At 37.8% G+C, this 20,587-nt stretch overlaps 1 protein-coding gene across 2 annotated transcripts; it reads right to left on the bottom strand.

Annotated features, from left to right (window-relative positions):
• Positions 1-312: 312 nt before the first annotated feature.
• fgf13b (fibroblast growth factor 13b) lies at positions 313-20,530 on the bottom strand. 2 transcript variants are annotated; one of them, XM_079803910.1, is made up of 7 exons: positions 20,269-20,510; positions 19,906-20,055; positions 16,446-16,613; positions 10,033-10,143; positions 9,833-9,936; positions 8,467-8,665; positions 314-1,902 (listed from the first exon to the last, which is right to left on the bottom strand). In XM_079803910.1, the coding sequence occupies exons 2-7, from the start codon at positions 19,955-19,957 to the stop codon at positions 1,766-1,768; spliced, it is 771 nt and encodes a 256-aa protein (XP_079660036.1). In that variant the 5' UTR covers positions 19,958-20,055; positions 20,269-20,510; the 3' UTR covers positions 314-1,765. The 2 variants fall into 2 exon arrangements, with proteins under 2 accessions (XP_079660035.1, XP_079660036.1); XM_079803909.1 differs by lacking the exon at positions 16,446-16,613 and having other exon boundaries at positions 313-1,902; positions 20,269-20,530.
• Positions 20,531-20,587: the final 57 nt, after the last annotated feature.

Genomic DNA, 20,587 nt, shown 5'->3' with positions numbered 1-20,587 from the left:
GGGGGTGGACATTGCAGACGATTTTATTTGTATCAACACTTCCATCAGGCCGTTTTTTAAACGTAAATGTTCCAATCAATGATACAGGCAGCGTGTTCTCGTCTCCCTCTTTCATTTTACAGCTCAGGGTCAAAGTCCAATACGAAATGGATTAATCTGCGTTATTTTTTTTCTCAGATTAATTAATCGAAATTAACACGTTATTTTGACAGCCCTAATATATTATTCTTAAATATTTATTTTATATTTCATTCCAATATGAATATGCTTCATTCAAAGGTTTTTGAGGATTTGAATATGACATTTTTGTTTGCCTTTCAATGGGTTTTTAATGCTTATCACATACGACATACAGTTACTCTTATATTTACTTTGTTAGTATTGTTTTGAAGAAGAATCACCGAACACATAATCAAACGTCATGAGTGCTCTGAACATACAAAACATTTTATTCAGTGCAGCTTCTTAAATGTACAACAAATAATAAACGTAGCTGTAGCAGGATAAAATGCAATTATATACATTTGTATTTTACTCCAGTATCCACTAGAGCAAATGGTTCCATATTGTAGTTAATATACATATCCACACAACATGCAGCGTCCATTGTCCCCCATGCTTTAAATATGCTTCATTCATACACATAACATAACATACATACAACAGAAGAGTACTTTGATCAAAATTATAACCAGGGGCTGCTGCCTGACCACTAAAGACTTGAAAGAAGAACTATAAGAATGACGTTTCATACACAAGTTATTTACTTATGCTGATTTAGCCCTGTTCAAGCAATGGAAGCTTTCTCTTGCTTGGTTTTCATTTCACTTTCGTTTACCAAAAAAAAAGCCTTCCCTGTTTTTACGAAACGTAAATCTTACCGGGTTGATGTTAATCAATAATTCAAAAATTTTCTGATTTGACACTTCTCCAAGATGCTGGGTTCCCAAGTTAGAAGGGAAGTAAACAGACAAAAAAAAAAAGCAGGGACGCACAGCGAGTAGCCTTTATCTATCCTGAATACATTTCCTCTGACTAAATGACATTCACTCTAGTGGTTTTCTTAACCAGCTGTCTGAGGGAGCTGAAATTTCACAAATTGACTTACCTCCATACAAAGAGACTAATGACATCTTTGGTGTGCAGACAGACCGAACCCTAAATCTGTTTAATTTGCAGAATAACAATTTGTGGGGGGGAGGAGCTGATAAGACAGAAAAAGAGAAGCGAGGAGCAAAACGCCTCGTCTAAAAAGCACACAACAATGAACGGCTGCCTCAAGAAAAGCTGAGCTGAAAGACTTGTATCATATGTCCAAAACCTTTGGGATTTCTGCCTCTATATACCGATAAATGAGTCGCACAAGCTGCTATTGTCATGTTGTAGTTGACTCAGCACTATGGAGTTGGCATCCCTAAGAAGAAATGGAGCAAAACACAAAAGTACGTGTTCTAGAAGATTTTTTGACAACGCCACGGGGGAGAACCACAGCTTTGTATGCTACACATGGAAAAGGGGATCGCCCGCAAATGGAGGCAGACCCCTGGATCAGTAAGATGGCTTGGTTTGTTTGTCTCAGGAGGTTGACCTGCAGAAGATTGTACAATGTAGGTTTGCACTTGTGTTCTCATCACAGTGATTTCAGGAAACACTAGCTGGCGGCCAGCTAAGGGTTTCATCGCACTCTTGTAAACGCGTTTGTGCTGTTACGTTGATGGTAGAGTCCAGCAGCTGTACAGCAGCAGACCGCAGGTGTGCCCTGTGGTTATGTTGGCTCATTCTGGCTCAGAGTCTTGCCACCGTTGAGCATGGCCGAGGCGCTGCGGCTCTTGGTCGGAGTACCACTTCCGGAGCGGGAGAACTCAGTCAGGTCATGGAGCGACGGCTCTCGGTACATGGCAACTATAATGGGGAGACACAAGTAACAGGCCTCATGAGTCTCATATTCAGCATGTCTCTTTATTAGAAAATCAATAACTTCTATTAGTGTCTACACGGCACTAGGGATGGGAATCACAAGAAATGCAATGACTGAATCTTTAATGGTTCCTTTACTAATTCTTTTGAATTTGATATTTGGAAAAAGGAATTGACAAATAATAACGACCAACAACAAAGAACATAAAATGTGGGAGAACATACACACTCACACACACACACACACACACACATATATATGGGTTGTTGACGTGACATGGCACTGTCACACAAGACAAAAATTAATATTATTAGTATTGTCATCATTTAAAATGCAGTAAATGGTTAAACATTTCTTTGTCTTACATGTACCTATTGATATAAAAACTGCTTTGTTATTAGCCAAATCTCAAAAATGTCCGTTGGTGTGAATCGTGTGACTGTCTCAAGCATAGTTCAATAATTTACAACTTTTATAAATTAAAAGGAAAAGCATACAAATGTTAATAAATACGTCAGGCATAATTTTACAAGTGTCTATTTTAGTGAAAACATTTTTTTCATCCATATATTTCTAAAAGCGTTGGAACTTGATACATTTTGTCACAGAAAACCATGTCCTCTGGTGTGACATATCCTGATTTTAAATCAGCAATTCCACTGACAAGTTTAATTAGTTGAAGGACCCCATTCAAAGTCATGTTACTGTGAAGCCCATGACGTGTGCACATGGTAAGTTTTTGTCTCAGAATTGTTCGAATATTTAAAGTTTTTGGAACCACTAAGAAAGTGTTAAATTTTTTTGTCCTTTGGTGCGACACTAGACTGGATAAACCCAGCCTGATCTGCCGGCGATTTGATTTTGCCCTGCAACTCAGTCTGGAAACCTGTATATTCATTTCTACTGCTTCTGTTACACTTTTGCAGGAACCAATCAAAGACTGGCTTATCCACCTGGCGCGCTATTGGCGGGTTTAACATGATGACGGATAGAGAAGCGATGGGTCGTTGCCCGTTGATCAAGCCTCTTGTGGTATGATTGGTTGAAGGACTATCCTACAGAGTCATTTGAATTATGCTCGTTGATCACGCCTCCTGTGCAGTAGAAAATCTAGGAGCAGACTCCCCAGACCAATGTTCAATCTTAAATTGAGCTTGGTCTGGTGATAGCAAGACAAGTGCAGCACCCCTATATTCTTAATTGTTGCTATGTCACATCATAGGACACATTTCATTAAAAAAAATTAAAAAACAGTGAAAGATTTAACAAAGTTAGTGACGCCTTATGTTTTCTCAAACATCAGACTTCACACTATGTTTTACTAAAATATGTATACACTTTTTTTAAAAATAAAGTAAAGAATATAAAAAAACTGCTGATTCACAATTGTTGTCTTTGGCTCAGGAATGAGATTTCAGTAGTCGGGCTCTATGTTTTTGATTCACTAAAAAGGAACCGGCTTACACAAGGCATTAGCTCGGAATTGGACATTAAACCCCCTAAACCCTCATTCACTATTCCCTATGTTAGTCCACTAATATAGTTCACTTGAAGGTGAATGAAAACTAGTGAGTGAATTCGGACAGCCGTTGAGTGCACATCGGCTGTACACTCGTTATTGTGGGATTGAATGAGTGCACTCAATAACGTCCACTATGGTTTCAGACTCCTCTACAAATGGCTGTCCCTTCAAATAATGCCCTATTAGAGCATGTAGGGGGCTATTTCGGATTCAGGCCTAGTCACGCTTAATGATGATTCACTAAAAAGAACCAGGCGCTCGTCATTTACTCGAGAATCGGTTCACACATTCTGAACAGCAATACAAACATTGTATATATATACATTGAGTATTTTAGGTATTCCTACCCCATTACTGATATTCGCACAAGTTTGTCGCATTTTTGCCAGTCGCACTGAACTTTCAAACTGGTCGTGAAGTAGCCGTCCTCCAATTATTCACCATGGTAAAATTATTGAATAATAAATGTATGAATATATCCACACGAAACAAATGACCGTCAATATGTTTGAATGGAAAACATAGTAGGCTAGGCTTTCTAGATATATTGAATGCAAATCATTACTTTATGATTATACAATAATTATTTCTTACATAATTATTCATAACTGCTCATTTGAAAGATCAAAAACTCCACATACGCATATATGATTGGCAACCCACTCAGTTCCCATATTATACTTGTCACGGGTGTGTGCAGGCAGGAAGATGAATACAAATTAAGTTCAAAACGTAGTTTAATTATGACAGACAGACAGACAGACAGACAGACAGACAGACAGACAGACAGACAGACAGACAGACAGACAGACAGACAGACAGACATCTAACATAACAGAGATCAGACAAAGACTGAAGGAACGGGAGGAACTTAAATAGTGAACACAATGAGGATAATGATGACACACAGCTGACACAGATGAACTAATAATGATGGTAACCGGGGAGACCGACAAGTGCCGGGAAACAGAACAAAAGAACATGTGACAGATACAAACAAACTGAAAGTCCAATCAACTGATACTAAACGTGACTGTGGCAATACTACTCTTAATTGGAAACGAATAACTTCCTATCTGTTTATCAGAACGGAACATCCTCATTTGACAAGTTGCAGGTAAGTATACCATATACAGCACAAAAACACCTGATTGCATTAAAAAATACAATTTGTTCTGCACATTGTTCTAAAATAACACAATTAGTTTTAAACTTGTTTTAAATCCAATTGCATGGTGCTCATTTCAAGCAGACTAATGTTTAGTCATATTCTTAGCTTCACTTATGACTGCACACAAGCAGCTGCAGTTTCTGATTTCCCCTCGGATTTAGCCAGTTCTGAGAAAGAAAGGCACCACTTTAATTTAAGGAGGAAAAACTTTTTCTTCGAGGGGCAAAATAAGGTGTGCATATGGGTTTTATGGTCCGTTTACTCTTTTTGGTCAATGGGAGAGCGATATTTTGAGAATCAGGGATTGATATTAAGATTCTTGTTAATGCAGAAATTACTTTCATATTATGGCCAATACTCAATGAATAGTTAATATTAACATTTTATTGTATTTGGTCTAAAAGAATGAAATACTAAAACCTCCCTAGAATTTAGGCATCACAACATTGTAATGTTCAGTCAATAAGATTACACAATATTATTTAAGATTAAGAATATAACCCCCCCGGTTTCACAGACAAGGCTTAAACTAGTCCCAGACTAAAATGCATGTTTGAGCTGTTTTAACTGAAAGCAACTCACACTAACATGTCTTAAAATATGTCATTGTTGCCTAGGGCTGTGTATCACCAACAATGTCACACATCACGATACTAAAGTCACGATACGATACGTATCATTATATGGATCAATTTGGAATTTAAATTTCTTTTGAGCAGAGTTTAGTAAAAGTAATATCTGTTTATTGAATAACCAGTGTTAAAATAGTTGCGATAACTGAAAAAACAATTTTGGTTTTGTCATTAAAAAAACATTTGAATGCTCTTCCATTAGCTTAGAATGGCTCTTCCTTTTGCTTTTAAAGTCTCTGCCTCAATAACTGAAATGACAATGGTATCAATTATAGTGACAATGAAGTGTGTCAACAATGCTCAATGACTAAACAAAACTTAAAACATGTTCCATAAAAGTAAAAACTGTAACAACTTAAAATCCTCTTATCAATTTTCAATGTCTCACACTACTGCTTGCGTTGCTAAAATTGGCACTTGGCGTCATGTCATAATTGGTTACATTCAAAAGCACATAAAATTGATTGCGCATTGTCAGGAGTTCTTGACGATGCATCGTTGTATCGATATTCTGAGCACAGCCCTATGTTGCCATTGTTTTGTCTCAAGATACAGAGACAATTTTTTTTTCTAAGACCCGTTTATAAAAGCTATTTAAATGTCCTAATTAAATAAGGTCTAATCGTTCGAAGCCCTGTCTGTGAAACCAGGTCATTATGTTTTTTTAAATTATTGTTTTTAAGTCAGTGTCTGATAAAATGTCTGATAAAACATATGGTACCGATCATGCACCCAAAACAGTTAACTGTCAACATGTTTACAGTACTTATACCGTTTTTTCCAGTTTAATAGCACAGACACCCCTTGAGTATGACCACGGTTTTGCAATATAACAAGCATGCACTCTTTCATCTGCATTTTTATCTTTTTATAAAGCAATAACACCAAACAACTGCAGATACGTGCTGAAAGCCAACAACACTTACAAAAAATAAGTATACTTCAAGTTAATTTTATTAAAGGGGTGGTTGCATGCGATTTCACTTTTTTAACTTTAGTTAGTGTGTAATGTTGCTACTTGAGCATAAACAGTATCTGCAAAGTTACAGCGCTGAAAGTCCAATGCAAACGGAGATATTGTCTTTTAAAGTTATGGCAGTTTATTGCCTACATAAATGGCCGGTTTGGACTACAACAAGCTTCTTCCCGGGTTGGTGACATCATAAACCCTTGCTATTAACATAAACACTGCCCCCGCGAACACGCAACAAAGTGGGCGAGGCCACGTCGCAGTCATTACGAAAGAGAGAGAGCTGTTGCAGAACTACAAACTACATTTGGCCATCTAACCAATCTAAGACCATTGCGTTTTTCGGAGGGATGGGCTTCATAGAAGCAGGAAGCAAACAAGCCGTTCAAAGGACAGTGGAGACAGCGGTGAGGAATAAAGGTAAAATATGAAAAAATACGGCAAAAAAAAAAAAAAAAGAAGTATTAAGACATGTTAGACTGCGCCCCATAAACACAACCAAGCCTAGAAAAAAAACATGGAACCACCCCTTTAAGTATACTTAAGTAAAGTTCAAGTATATTTTAAGTATACTTCATGTCACAAGTATAATATTAAACTAGAAGTATACTTGTTTCAATACTACTTGGGACTAAATTAGTGCGTAAAAGTATACTTAAGTATACTTTAAGTTTAACAGCATTGTTAGTTTACAACTGTTTTTGTTTGTACTGCAGCTATACTACAAGTGAACTTATAGGTATACTGATAGTTTTCTAGTCAAATACTTTTTAGTTTAGGAAAGTATACTCTCAGTAAACTACTAGTTTAGTAGTTTTATACTGCCAGTATACTTGTAAGTTTTCAGTTTACTATTTGTTATTTTTGTATAAGTTTTTAAAAGTATACTACTATGTTCTTATTTAGATATAAATGTTTTATACTTGAAATATACCTTTTAATGTACTTTAACTCTTTCCTTTTAAAATATTTTATTCTAGCTTCTTGCATCTTTTTTATCAACACTTGAATGTAGGTAAGTTTCATAAAAAAGCAACATTTTAAACAAAAAGCTGAGAAAATTGCCTTTCTGTCAGGATCACTATCGTCAAAGTGATAGACAATTAGCATATAGTTTAGATTGGCAGTATGGTTCTGTTCTGGGTAGGAACTCCCTACGCATGCCTAGCATGGATAAGAGCAGGGAGAGCAATGATAAACCCCCCTTAGGGTAAACAGAACAGAAGCAACGATGTATTGCATTAATGTCAATATTAAAATGTACAACCTAATTCGGGAATTTAGTCTGATTCAGGGGGAATCAGAATGCCAAATCCTGACTGACGAGTGGAGGAGCTGGGGATGGAGGAGGATAATTAGCTCCGGAGAACGCGATAGCAGCTGATTATACTGAAGGAGCTTTTATGCATGCTGTGATGGGCATCGTTTTCCTATAGGTAGACGTGATCAGCTGACAGTCAGTTGATGCGGCGAGCTTGACTAACGTGCCCTGCCAGAACTAACGCTATACGCTGGATTTTTGTCAAAGACTACGTCTGGATCGGATTTAGAATGATGATCAAAACATAAATGGAGTAGATCGAGTCCATCAACACCCCCAAAGCTACACAGAAGTTAACCGTTCCTCAGCAACAGGCAGATTTGATTTATATGCTGTTTATTTTTTATGGTTATTTTACATTTGCGTAAGCAATCTTCTATCAATTGTTTCTGCTGCTTCTTCGTCTGTGTTTTTATTCGGCGATTCTGTACTATTTCAGAAGATGCGTAATAGCGCCCCATACAGTATAACCGTGAAAACAGCCATAAAATTCAGTCAGTGCCGGGGAAAGAGTAAAGTAACTGTGTCCAGTACACTAGCAATGGACTAGTCTGCACAAAAATTCTGAATTAGAAACATATCTATTTTCTTTATAAAACAGTTAATCAGAGTATGTAAAACTATGTAAAAAATATTTAATAGGCTACTCAAAAGATTAAACAACTACAAGCCAAGTATAATTAATTACAAAAGATTGAGTACAAGCATACTTGCAATTTTAAGTTTATTTCTAAAAACTACATAAAAAGTAGACTGAAAGTATACTTTCTTATTTTCCAGTTTAAAAGAAGTATATTAGTAGCACACTTGAATAAACATATTTTTCGTAAGGGAAGCTACTTGAATGCTTGTTCAATATATCCTCAATCTAAAATAGATATTTTTAGAAAGCTATCAGCCTGACGATCATTGCAGGAGACACTTGTACGAACCTTTGAGAGGTTTGGGGATGAAGTGTGCAGCCGGCTTGGTCTTCTTTACGTGGTTGCCCTTCATGATTTGACCCTCTTTGTTGAGACCCAGGTACCAGCCTCGGCCCGAATGCTGCTGCCGATAGATCATTGATGAGTAGGTCACGTAATAGTTCTCAAACACTGACTCTTTGAATTTGCACTCTGGCGTGAAGTGCTCCTGTGAGAGTGAAATGGGCAGAGAAGACAACAGAGACGGAGAATTATTCTTACATGTTTGTGGAGGAGTATTTGCATAAGAGAGAGAGAGAAAAAAGGTGTGTGCGAGGGAGATCAAGACAAATTTGAGCTGGGGATGGTCCAGACCAGCCTCCATCAATATCCACACATCACCTCATCATGATTTGTCTTTAAACCTGGAGGTAAATTCCACTGATTGGAACTGTAATATGTGGTCTAAACGTGGTAGCACGCCATCCTGTCCAGTTTGTGGTGCAGATTGATTACCATTAAACTCCTGAGGCCCGAAACACTTTGACTCATTCCTGCAGATCAATACATTCATCCTAGGGAAAATTCAACCTCTTAAAATCAACAAGGAGATACGTGTATACCGGCACGACCATGAGTGCGAGTTTAAGTATTTCTGTGGGCAGTTAGACGTGAACCCACACACAGTTGAAACGCAAAGGTACAGAGTAAACTGCATTATGAAAGCACAGACCTGGCCCCTGCATATCTTTAGCGTTCTAATGCCAGCAATGTTGCTAAAAATGTCCATTTTCAATTGACAGAAGCACTTATTGGCACAACACTAAATTATTCATGTCGCCACAGCGCATTTAATCAAAGTAAAGCGGTGATGGAGGCACTCACAAAACAGAATATCCATTAGAGCATTATTGTGATTTCTCCTTATTTAAAAACTGCAGAGTAGATATGGAGCTGAAAACCTTGGGTATGTTGATGCATCATCTCCCAAGAGCGTTCTATAGATAGTCCAAATACAAAGCAATTAAACAAAGTGTGAATTATTCTTGTTAGCACCTCGCATTCACACGAAGATGTCTAAATATGCCATCATCTCTTCTTTGAATATGATCACGATACAATGCGGCGATAAATAAGAGAGGCAGATGGTGTTTGGGCAGGAGTTGGATCTCATTAACTCTTCAGTCTATCGATCGCCCGCTGTCTGGAATCCAACCTTTAAGTTAACAGCTTGGATCCTCAGGCATCCATGATGCTGTCAAAGACATAGATTTAACCACAACGAGAGCGGCAGAGACGAAATGTGGGATGTTTACTACTGCCCTGATCTCAGAAGAGCCCACAACATGTAGGAGGGACTCGCAAAGATGCAGTATGAAGAGATCATCGTACTTACAGAGGTGTAAAGGTAGCCTTCGTTGTTCATGGCCAGGTAGAGCTTGGTCTGAACTCCTTGTATAGCCACCACCCGCAGCCCAACAGGGATGAGGTTGAAAATAGCTGTGAAGTTACAGTACAACAGAACAGAATTGAACCCATGGGAAAGAAACGTGTAGGCTCGGTCGTGTTTAAACATGTTACGTGCGGCGAACGGACCATAGCTATTATCTTCCTCTTTTGTACCATTGATGGTCCCATCAGCTTGGAGTTGTAGATGAAAGCCTTGTCGACTGTAGAGCTTGGTGACTATCCCCTTGAGCTGAGGCTCTGTGGAATTGAGACAGCACACATTAGGAGGAGAGGGGAAAGGGAGCGCATGCAACAGCACATTATCTGAGGTGAAGAAGAAGAGAAGAACATCCAGCACAAAGGCACAGCTTGTGAAAGCTGAGAAATGACTGTTGGAAAACCATAAAATGTGAATTGTGAAAACATAGTGAGTGCAGGTGCCAACAGGACCCAGGCCTTTGCCAAGCATGCCTCAGTGTTTAGGTGATGGATAACCGTGGCTTATATAACATGCATCTCTGTAATGTTCTGATTCCAGCTAAACGGCTCTGAATTTGGGAAAAAAATTACAAAACTTTATTTCCTCATTGCATACAAGAGAAAATGCAACAAAAAAAGAGCAATGGCAGCACATCACATTAATGTTTACCGATACTGTGCTATTGATATTTAATGATGCTGTAATTAAAATAATAGTTTTAATCACAAACAGTTTTCCAGACAATTAATTATAGCAATTCCAATTTCCTCACCTGTGCAATTGTTACCTTTCAGTGGTATTTCTACTTGATCTGACACTTCCTATTAAAATCATATTTTATGTTGCCATTATTATTTACATTTCTAATTTAGTTTTGTACTGCTTTCTCTTGTGTTTTCAAAGCTTCAAGCATGAATATCTCTACAGTATCCATATTTTAAAAGTTTTTTTTAGTTAATTTGTGTTTCAAAACATTTTCTGCCAACCTACCAACCAGAAACCCAGTATATGAATAAACAAGATCAACATTTATTACTTATTGCTGAATAATACGTAAAAAACACTGAATATATTAAAAGACCAGCCAGTGATCATATCAACAACATATTAACAACAAATATCAGCAATGGCAATCCGTCTAATGAAAGTCAGCATAACCCAAAAGAGCAGCACAGATCTGATTCAGACTGCATGATATGTAGAAGTGAGGAGCTGTGTGTCCTGGTGATATTGCAACATCAGCTCTAGCTCGGAGAGAAGCCAGGGCTCAAAAGCAGTGAACTGTGCAATCCTTGTCTTGTTACTCTGCGCAGCGGATCATACAGTTCAGTCTCGTTCGTTTAAGGAGTTACAGATAGAGCAAAGTGTAGCGGCATTTTCTTAATGCGGTCAACTATGATGAGGATGAGGATGATGAGGATGATTAATGGGCATGGCTATCTGGGTAAAGTCTGATAAAAAGAACACACATAACATCAGACCTGGCCGTCTTCTCTTGCGTTTCTTTGAGCCGAAGAGTTTGACGCGTGAGAACAAGTTGAGCCTGCTGGGCTTCTCGCAGTTCCCGATGCTCTTATTGGGGCTGCTGGCGCAGCGGTTGGCATTGGCTTTCTCCCGCTCCCTCGCCTGCCTCTTCTGCCGAATGAGGGAGCTGGCGATCGCTGCGGCTGTAGCCAGTTTGGCGTTTTGTTGTGGCGACGCCTTCCAGATGAAAAATGACCATATGTTGGGTGCATTAAAGTCCTGTGGTGCTCAGAACATTGTCACTGAGGACGAAACATCAATACTTCATGACGGACCGCATGCGTAATTGTCATTTCAGAAGTCCCACAAGGAATGAGCATATTTTTTATTGACAAATCACTTGGTTTGAAGCCTTTACAGCCGCTTCATTCAGCGTCGGCTGTTGTGTCCTGCCATGGTGCAGCAGAACCCGGACAGCAGCTCCTCTTCTTCTCCTCTCCGGGGAAAAAAGCTGTCTTCTAGAAAATGTTGCCTTTTTGTTGCGCGTTTGTTTGAGCGAGAAACGCGTGCCATTGTGCCATGATCCAAAGCTTTACTAAGCCATGCGCTGATTCGGAAAAAAGGGCACCTGTTAACACACCGCGTCTGAGGAAATAATTAAATATTGTCTTCATGTGAGAAAGAGGGGGGCGGGTGGGGGGGATTTGTGCTGGAAAATTGTGAGCAAGAGGTCCCCGCCTTTCAATAACGCAGCCTTTAATTGAAGTTGAGTAGATTAATCGTCTTCCCCTGCAGATGCGCTCGCGTTTTCAGCAGTGGAGATCTGCATAGGTACTCTACAGATTCCCCGCTGCCCGAGACCGCGCAAAATATGGAAATTCAGGGGCGTAGGAAACGGCAGGTGTCAGCAATATGATCCATGAAAGAAAAATATCCACTAGTGCGGAGATTCCAGAGTGCTCTCTTTTCGACACTGGGCTGATTGCAGCAGCAGCAGCAGAAGCAGCTCGTTCTCCTCAGTGGCTCCTGCAGCAGCAGCGGCTGCATGGTGACAGACAGCCCCAGAGACGTGACTGTGGTCTTCAACAAGCCGCCGTGTATAAACAGGCAACATTAAAGCCACATTAGAACGAGGAGTGGCCTTTTTGGCACATAATAATAGTTTTTTGAAGAGTCATACATCTTAAAAACAAAGATTCTTTATTGGCACCGATGGTTTCATGAAGAACCTTGAACATTTCAAAAAAGGGGGAAAAAGTTCTTTAGATTATTTAAATGTTCTTTACTGTCAGAATTTTTTTTTTTTTTAAAGTCCCCCTGTGGTGAAAATCAAGCTTTTATTTATATGTCTATAATAAGCCATGTGAAAAGTCAACACCATTTCTGAGTATTTTCTCCTTAAAACTGCAGTGAACCACAGACACGAAATTCGAAATCACTGGTGTTTCTGACATCACAAACTACCTTGTAACCAATCACGTCAACGTGTGATGTCATCGAGTGAGTCTCTGCGCTGGTGCGAGTGAGTGGAGGCGGGGCTAATTTGCATATTCACAGAAACCGCGTATGGCCTGCTAAATGAGGCAAGGGTGTAGTTACATTCAAGCTATTTTCAGGAATAAGGAAAAAACAGTGATCAAAATTAGTTTTAAGGGATACAATTATTGACTACAGGGGGGCTTTAAGAGCTGCTCTCTGAAAGGTTAATTTGGGGAACCAAAACTGTAGCTACTGTAAAATTTTGTTCAAATTTTTTTTTTTAAACACTGGTTGCTAGAAATGTACAGTAAAATACTACAATGAAGCATTTTTGTGACCTTACATTTTACAGTTGGTAACTGCACATCTCATTTATAATGTTAATTTATGTCAATGTTAACTCATTTGTGGTATTCAAATATGTTTGTTACTGCAAAATGTTGATAAGGCCACATGACAACTAAACATTCTTAAAAATAAGCACAAAGACAAAACACCATCAGTGCATGTCCCTAAAATAATGCAGTAAAACAATTTTTAAAAAATAATATCCAAACAAAAGATTTTTGTTGAATATCCAACAAAATTCTGATGAATACCTCATCAATTAAAGGTGATTTTTTTTTCATAAAAAACTATTTCGCTAATATGTATGTATTGTCTTTTTAAATATAAATGTACCTAAAGGTATTTCATACTTATTAAATATCTAATAATAATCTAATCTAATCGTTTTACATATCGTCGCTGCCCGATGAAACTCACATATGTCCAAAATGGTTACTTTTCAGGAAGTGAAAAAAACACCGTATTTCAAAAGCAGTTGAATGTAGCGTTGTCATACTTGGTACGGCATCTTTACATGTAACCATATTCTTGCCAGTGTAATGATATAATCCACATTTGACCAAAATTGAGTAAGGGTGGTCGATACGTGTTCTTCCGATCATTAATTAGAAATGGCCAAGTCGCGTTTCATATTGACAGAGGAATACGTGCTGGACATTCTCAGCCTCTGGCAAGCGGTGATAGCAGTATGAGTGAGGCATGTTCTAGTGACAATCATGACAGTAGCATTACAGGCTATAATTTGATCAGTTTGACTAAGAAAAAAAAAGTTTAAATCTTATCAATGAGACCGAGTTTATTTACATACTAGCAAGCAAACTAATCTGTGAAGAACTAGATTAGAACTAAACTGTGGAGAGCTTCAATGTCGTACTTTCGGCTATCCAGTGCTGAGCTTCGATGAAACTTCACAAGACCGGCGACACCGGCGAGATGCTTCCACAGGGCGGGGAGATACGCCGCGTGATTGACAGCTTTGACACCAAATGGATATACATGAAAATCAGATGACATGATTTCACAACTTTTCATTGGCCATTTAGATATGTGAAGCATACTGTATACGGAAATGAACCTGGACATTCAATCCGTCGAAAAATCTCAAAATCGGCAAAATGGACATACAGGGTTTTCATCGGACAGCAACGATATATAATATATAACATATTACATAAAATACTGATCTAAAAAATGCTGGGTTAAAAACAACCCAAGTTGGGTTGAAAATGGACAAACCCAGCAATTGGGTTGTTTTAAGCAAACATTTAACCCAACCGCAGGGTTAACACCACCCAATTGCTGGGTTTGTCCATTTTCAATACACTTGGGTGGTTTTTAACCCAGCATTTTTTAGAGTCTACTCTTACTGTACAAAGTTAAATAAGATTAAATAATAGGTTATATAATATTTTTCACTAAATGGTCAATCCAAAACCAGTTCATTTAGATCATCAAACACATTTTTAAATTACCTAACAAAACATTTTTATAGTGTATAAGGATGGATGGTGCCAACTACATTGAAGAACGGCAGAAAAATATACGCTTTTCAAAAGTCAAAATATGAGTTTTCAAAATGGTTTGTTTTTTAAAACGGCAATCCTCCTTTGATGAAACAACTAGAAAACTCTTCCGACCCACTTAAGCTACAGTTCAGCAACACGGACAGCACTAAAGACCCTAACAAAACCCATTCAACCGCTCAAACATACCATGCGTATCTAACACCTTTTAAAGAAAGCCCCCCTGACTGGATATCTTCAGATATCTAAAAGTGTACCTGATACAGATCTTCTCAAGGGAAACGCCATGCTACTCTCAGAGGCATCCAGAGACGGCTTTTATTCTTTCACACTTCTTCACAGTGTGCAAAGCAAGAAAAAGGGCGTTGCGAACTTTCAACTTATTCTCAGGAGTATACTGTCCATTAAAAGAGCACAGCCAGGGCAATCATAGCAGATCATTATCGCCTATTATTGACAGACCACTATGAGTTTAGGGCGCCTTATCAATGATTCATCAGATGCATCAGAGATAATGCCAACTCTAATATTCTCTTCAGGGTCATTCACAGCAAGAAGATGAGGAGAGGGTAGAGCGAGCAAACACTCTCAAACCTTTGTGAATGAATCCTAATCACAAACCTGGGGATGTGCAGTATATGCTCAATATATTCATCTTATAGTCAATAACATATTATAATATTACTGATTCCAAGGCAGCGTCATAAAAATAACGGGCCCTGCTTCTAAATATAATTCTTGTTAATAAAAGTGTCAGAGGTCTGGCTGGTTTACAAGCTCTGAAAGCCACGCTTAGGACAGCAGAGCGAACCAACATGTTCGGAGAGAGACTAATGAGATATCGGTGTAATGAGGCAACTGGATTTCTTTTTCTCAAACAAGGGGAATCGAATTAGTCTGGCCTTTCCTTCCTGTTGTGTGTTGGGCCAGCATGAGACACAACCAAGCATATTTTCCTGCTCATATAATGCAACTAATCTAATGTGAGTTTAAGATCATATCAAAGTCACTGTCATACACAAGTGTTTTATGTAATCCTATTATGCTTATGCAGCCTCTATATTACTCATGCACATCGAATCTCTGGTGATAGCGACTTCTATCTATTCTTGATGTCTTTACAGTTAAGGGACCCTGAGCTGGAGCACTTTTTTTCTACATGCATTCTATATTTTCGGTGCTGCTATTAACAAATATACTGGTAATAATATAACCATAACATCTCAATTTAATTTATTAGGGCTATTAGTAACCTCACAGTTTATAGAACTTATCTTGTTATGATGAGAAAACAAAGTTGTAGTCTGTGATTGTATGGCACAAAGTATTTTTTATGACTGATTGTGCTTATGTTTGGTGAAAACAATAACCCCACCCCTATGAAGCTGATCTTAAAGCTCACCACAAGATGGAGCTAAAACATGTGAAATGGGCTGAGAGAGAACATTGGGCTCATCATCATCACCTTCATTGCACAATAAAACAGACCTGGGTTTGAAATACAGTCAGTGTATACATGCAGGAGTAAAAAGATCTTGTGCGGGCCTAGACGTGAAAACATTCCCTTACAATTCAGAGACAGAAAGTCCAACCGAAAGAACAGAAAACAGTTTTGGCAGCAACATTGTGCACTGAAATAACATTAACAACACATGCTAATTAAAACAGTGTTAATGCTAGTCTGGTTACCAAACAACACTCTTTCGTGAAATTGACATTGAAGGTGCTAGGCAGGCAGAAGCGATAAACCTCTCATCTCGACAAACCTTCGGCCTTTTCTTTTTTCTTTAGAACGAAGAGTTTCCAGAATGGACAGCAAAAGAGCTCCTGACATTTAATATGAAAGGGCGAGCTTTCTTTCTGATCTACTGCAAGAGACTGAGTTGACTCGGCCCGCAACAGAATGTACTCCTTGCCATCCTGAACTGTGTATACTTCAACATAGTGACAGAACAACAAGTATTAGGAAAAGTTCTGGTATGACAAAATACAGAAGTCATATTTACACTGTACTGACACATGCAACTGTGCACGTACATGCACACAGAGGGAGGCAGAAAGTCCGAATAAGTTTGGAAAGATGATACTGACATCTAGTGGTAAATCCATGGATTTGGTGATAACTACACTATATCTTCTTCACTATTTCTACAACAGTATTAAAGAAATAGTTCACCCAAAAAGGAAAATTCAATCATTTACTCACCCTCAAGTTGTTCCAAATAACCTGTATGATTTTCTTTGTTCTGCTGAACATAAAGCTGTTTTGAAGAAAGTCAGTAACCAAACAGTTGATGGATCTCATTGACTTCCCCATGTGCTTCAACATCATCTTTTGTGTTCAACAGAAGAAAGAAATTCATACAGATTTGAAACAACTTGAGGGTGAGTAAATGACAGAATTTTCATTTTTAGGTGAACTATCCCTTTAACTTAAACTTTCATGTTTTATGAAATGACATAAATTACAATAATTACATATATATATATAAACGAATCCGTTACTAAGCTGAACACATCATAGTATTAGGCTATCTAAGTCAAATTTAATCATGTAATTACACATACAAATTTCACATATGTGACCCTGGACCACAAAACCAGTCTTAAGTCGCACCTGTATATTTGTGTCAATAGCCAACAATAAATGTTATGGGTCAAAATTATCGATTTTTCTTTTATGCCAAACATCATTACGATATTAAGTAAAGATCATGTTCCATGAAGATATTTTGTAACTTTCCTACCATTAATATATATATATAAAAAATATTAGTAGTAGTAATATGCATTGCTAAGGACTTCATTTGGACAACTTTAAAGGCGATTTTCTCAATATTTAGATTTTTTTTTTTTGCACCCTCAGATTTCAGATTTTCAAATAGTTATATCTTGGCCAACTACATACCCTAACTTATTCAGCTTTCAGATGATGTATAAATCTCAATTTCAAAAAATGTACTCTTATGACTGGTTTTGTGGTCTTGGGTCATATATAGACATAGTTTGTAATGATGCAAACTGCAAAAACAAAGGGAAAACATATTTTTTTAATGGTCCAACATAATGTATAGCATGCTTTTTTTAATATAGCCTACCTATAATTACATTTTTATTATCTGTTGAGCATTTATATAGTCGATCACATATAATGAATTCTTGTCACTGACACTTTTATGAGGTTACAAAGTGTAAATCAATCTTATTAGTATTAACGTCATGATGTATCGGTAACACTTCACAATGCATTCTATATAATATAAGTTTAAGACTTGTTCAATAGTGAACATTTAGTTAATGCATTGACTAAAAGCTAAAAATGAGCAATACATTAGTTACAGTATTTATTAATAGGGGTGTAACAATATATTGTATCACAATATATCGCAAAACAAAAATGCAACAATATTTATCGTGGATAGTTCACCCAAAATGAAAATTACTGTGTGAGAAAATTCAAGATTACAGAGATTTACTGCCAGTACTATATATATAATGTTGAATATAATCTATAATAATGCAATGGGGGAATATTCATGGGTCCTGATGCCAAATGTCTTATGTTTCAGCTTCATAATGAATATTTTTATTATGTTGTCACCGCATTGTCCTGTGCATTGGGTTACCAGCACCAATTCCAAGCCTGTTCATTTCCACCCCCAATGTAATACCAAATTTAGCATTTTTTTGATAACCATTTACTATATGTCTTGGAGTACTGCAATAATATTGTATTGTGAGTTCAGTATCGTGATATGTATCGAAGCGTGACATGAGGGTATTGTTACATTAAATTAATTCATGACAATCCAACTGTTCATTGTTTGTTCATGTAAGCTCAGGTCCATTGAATAATATTAATGAATACCACCTTCGATTTTAGTAATATATTAGTAAATGATATAATTAACATTAAGATTAATAAATGCTTTAGGGCCTGGTTTCACAGACAGGAATAGAACTTAGTTAAATTATGATATTTAAGTAGCTTTTATAAATTGAGACAAAATGTATCTTGATACAAAACAATGACACTGACATATTTTAACACATGAAGTGAGTTAAAACAGCTCAAACATGCATTTTAGCCTGTGGCTAGCTTAAGCCTTGTCTGTGAAATTGGGTATAGTTTTCTAACTAATGCTCATAAATGGAACTTTACTGTAAAGTGTTAACGGTGTATCTTTGGTGACCTGCAGTGACCAGAATTAACACTTAATGAAGGTGTTCTAAATCAACCTTGTGTTCAATTAAAACTCAACAGAGGCTTAATCTCTCCTTTAGGCTGAATCCCCAAAGGTCTATTAAATATAATTAAAAGCTGTGTCTTTTTAATGACCCCTCATTTAACGTGGCCTCAGTGTAGATGTGTAGATCGTTCCACGCTTTTCCATGACGTAATAAACTTTAATGAGTTTTTCCTGTAACAATTTAATCAAACGTAATCCTCGGCACTTGCATTTACAGCTCCCTCTCAGGGGTTTGTGAAGCTATATTACTAAAGACCCAACCACACAACACACACATGAAAAAAAAAATTCAGGCATGCACTTTAATGCTTGTTGACCTTACATAAAATGTTATGCAATTTATGCCAGAACCACTATAGACACTAAAAACAGAATACATCTGCTATATACAGCATATGTATTTTTGATGAGGCAGCCTCTCCGCCTCTTTGTCTCCATGGCGATAGGTACCCAGTCTACATCCGTGAACTGAAGCGCGTGAGTGCCTACACAGCACGCTCAAGAAAAAGAAATAACTACATATATAATTTCTTTCTGGCTATTTTTTACGTTTTAGCGAAAGCACGCTTTTAAAAGAAAGCGCTTGTTGTTTTGAGGTAAAACGTGAGAAGAGCGGAAAGCTATTTTTGCTCCTCGTGAAGCGCGCTCAGCTGTTAAAGTAGATTTAAAGTGACCGCACCACGCAAATATGATCGCAAAATAAACATAACACTTGTTGGTTGTGTAACTTTAAGCTTTATAATTTAAAGCTACTCCGTAGAGGCCGAATAAATCGGCTAATAGCGACGAGAGAATCCATTTTTAATGATTTTCCTTGCAATGCTTGACATCGGCCCATTAATTGCAATCGTCTGCATAACCAGAACTATCAATGGCTTCCAACGTGCGCCTTTTCCGCGTAATTACAAACAACCAAATGTATGTCAATACATGGAGAGGAGAAAGGTTTAAGCAAAACGATATATAGATGCCTTACCCTTTGATGCATCCTTATCTTCTTTCGTCTTTAGTAATGCTTTCCTGCTCATAGATCCCAGTTTTGATGAGGAATTCCAGATGATAACTCACACCAAATCGGTCCGACCATTTAAAACTGGCTCTTCTATTAAACAGTGGCCAACCCACCCTTAAAGGAACCAGAGCGCAGTTCATAACGGCTTCCCATTGTATGATGTCTTTTACTTATGTTTTTCATATATATTTTAAATCAAATAACACATCTGGTATCCAGAATAAATCAGGTATGTGTGTTCAAATAAACCAAACAATTAGATTAATTGAATGTGGGGCTATTTAAAGGATAATTAGTCAGTGCATTTTAATGTTGCTGAATCCTTACCGTTTGCTGGTCGTTATTATTTTCTCTGGCAGGTGTGCTTTGTTCCATATGACAAAAGACAAGGCAGCAAAACAAGGCGTGAAAAACTGTAGCAACAGTCTTCGGATAGAATTAAAACGTGCCACTTCCCAAGCTGTTTTAGTGTCGTTCAGTTTGCAGTGTACAAGATTACAATTCGTGCGCTCATGATGTGCTTTGACACATCAATCAGACCACATGGCGGTGTATCACCCTCGCTACGCAACTATTGAGGTCGCGTTGTGAAGCCCAGTCCCAAACTTCACCACGTGACGCGTGACGTCGCCCTCCGCTGACGCCT

The sequence above is a fragment of the Gobio gobio genome (genome assembly GCF_949357685.1).
Source record: "Gobio gobio genome assembly, chromosome: 22".
NCBI classification, from domain to species: Eukaryota; Metazoa; Chordata; class Actinopteri; order Cypriniformes; family Gobionidae; genus Gobio; species Gobio gobio.
This window is presented reverse-complemented; position numbering and strand designations above follow the sequence as displayed.

Bases quoted from the DNA above. Each gene is read 5' to 3' on its own strand.
- fgf13b (XM_079803910.1), bottom strand. From the start codon at position 19,957: ATGAGCAGGAAAGCATTACTAAAGACGAAAGAAGATAAGGATGCATCA. The intron at 16,614-19,905 runs GTAAGGCATCTA...ACTATGTTGAAG, and splicing joins AGATAAGGATGCATCAAAGG to TATACACAGTTCAGGATGGC. The intron at 1,903-8,466 runs GTTCGTACAAGT...TCCCCATTATAG, and splicing joins CATCCCCAAACCTCTCAAAG to TTGCCATGTACCGAGAGCCG.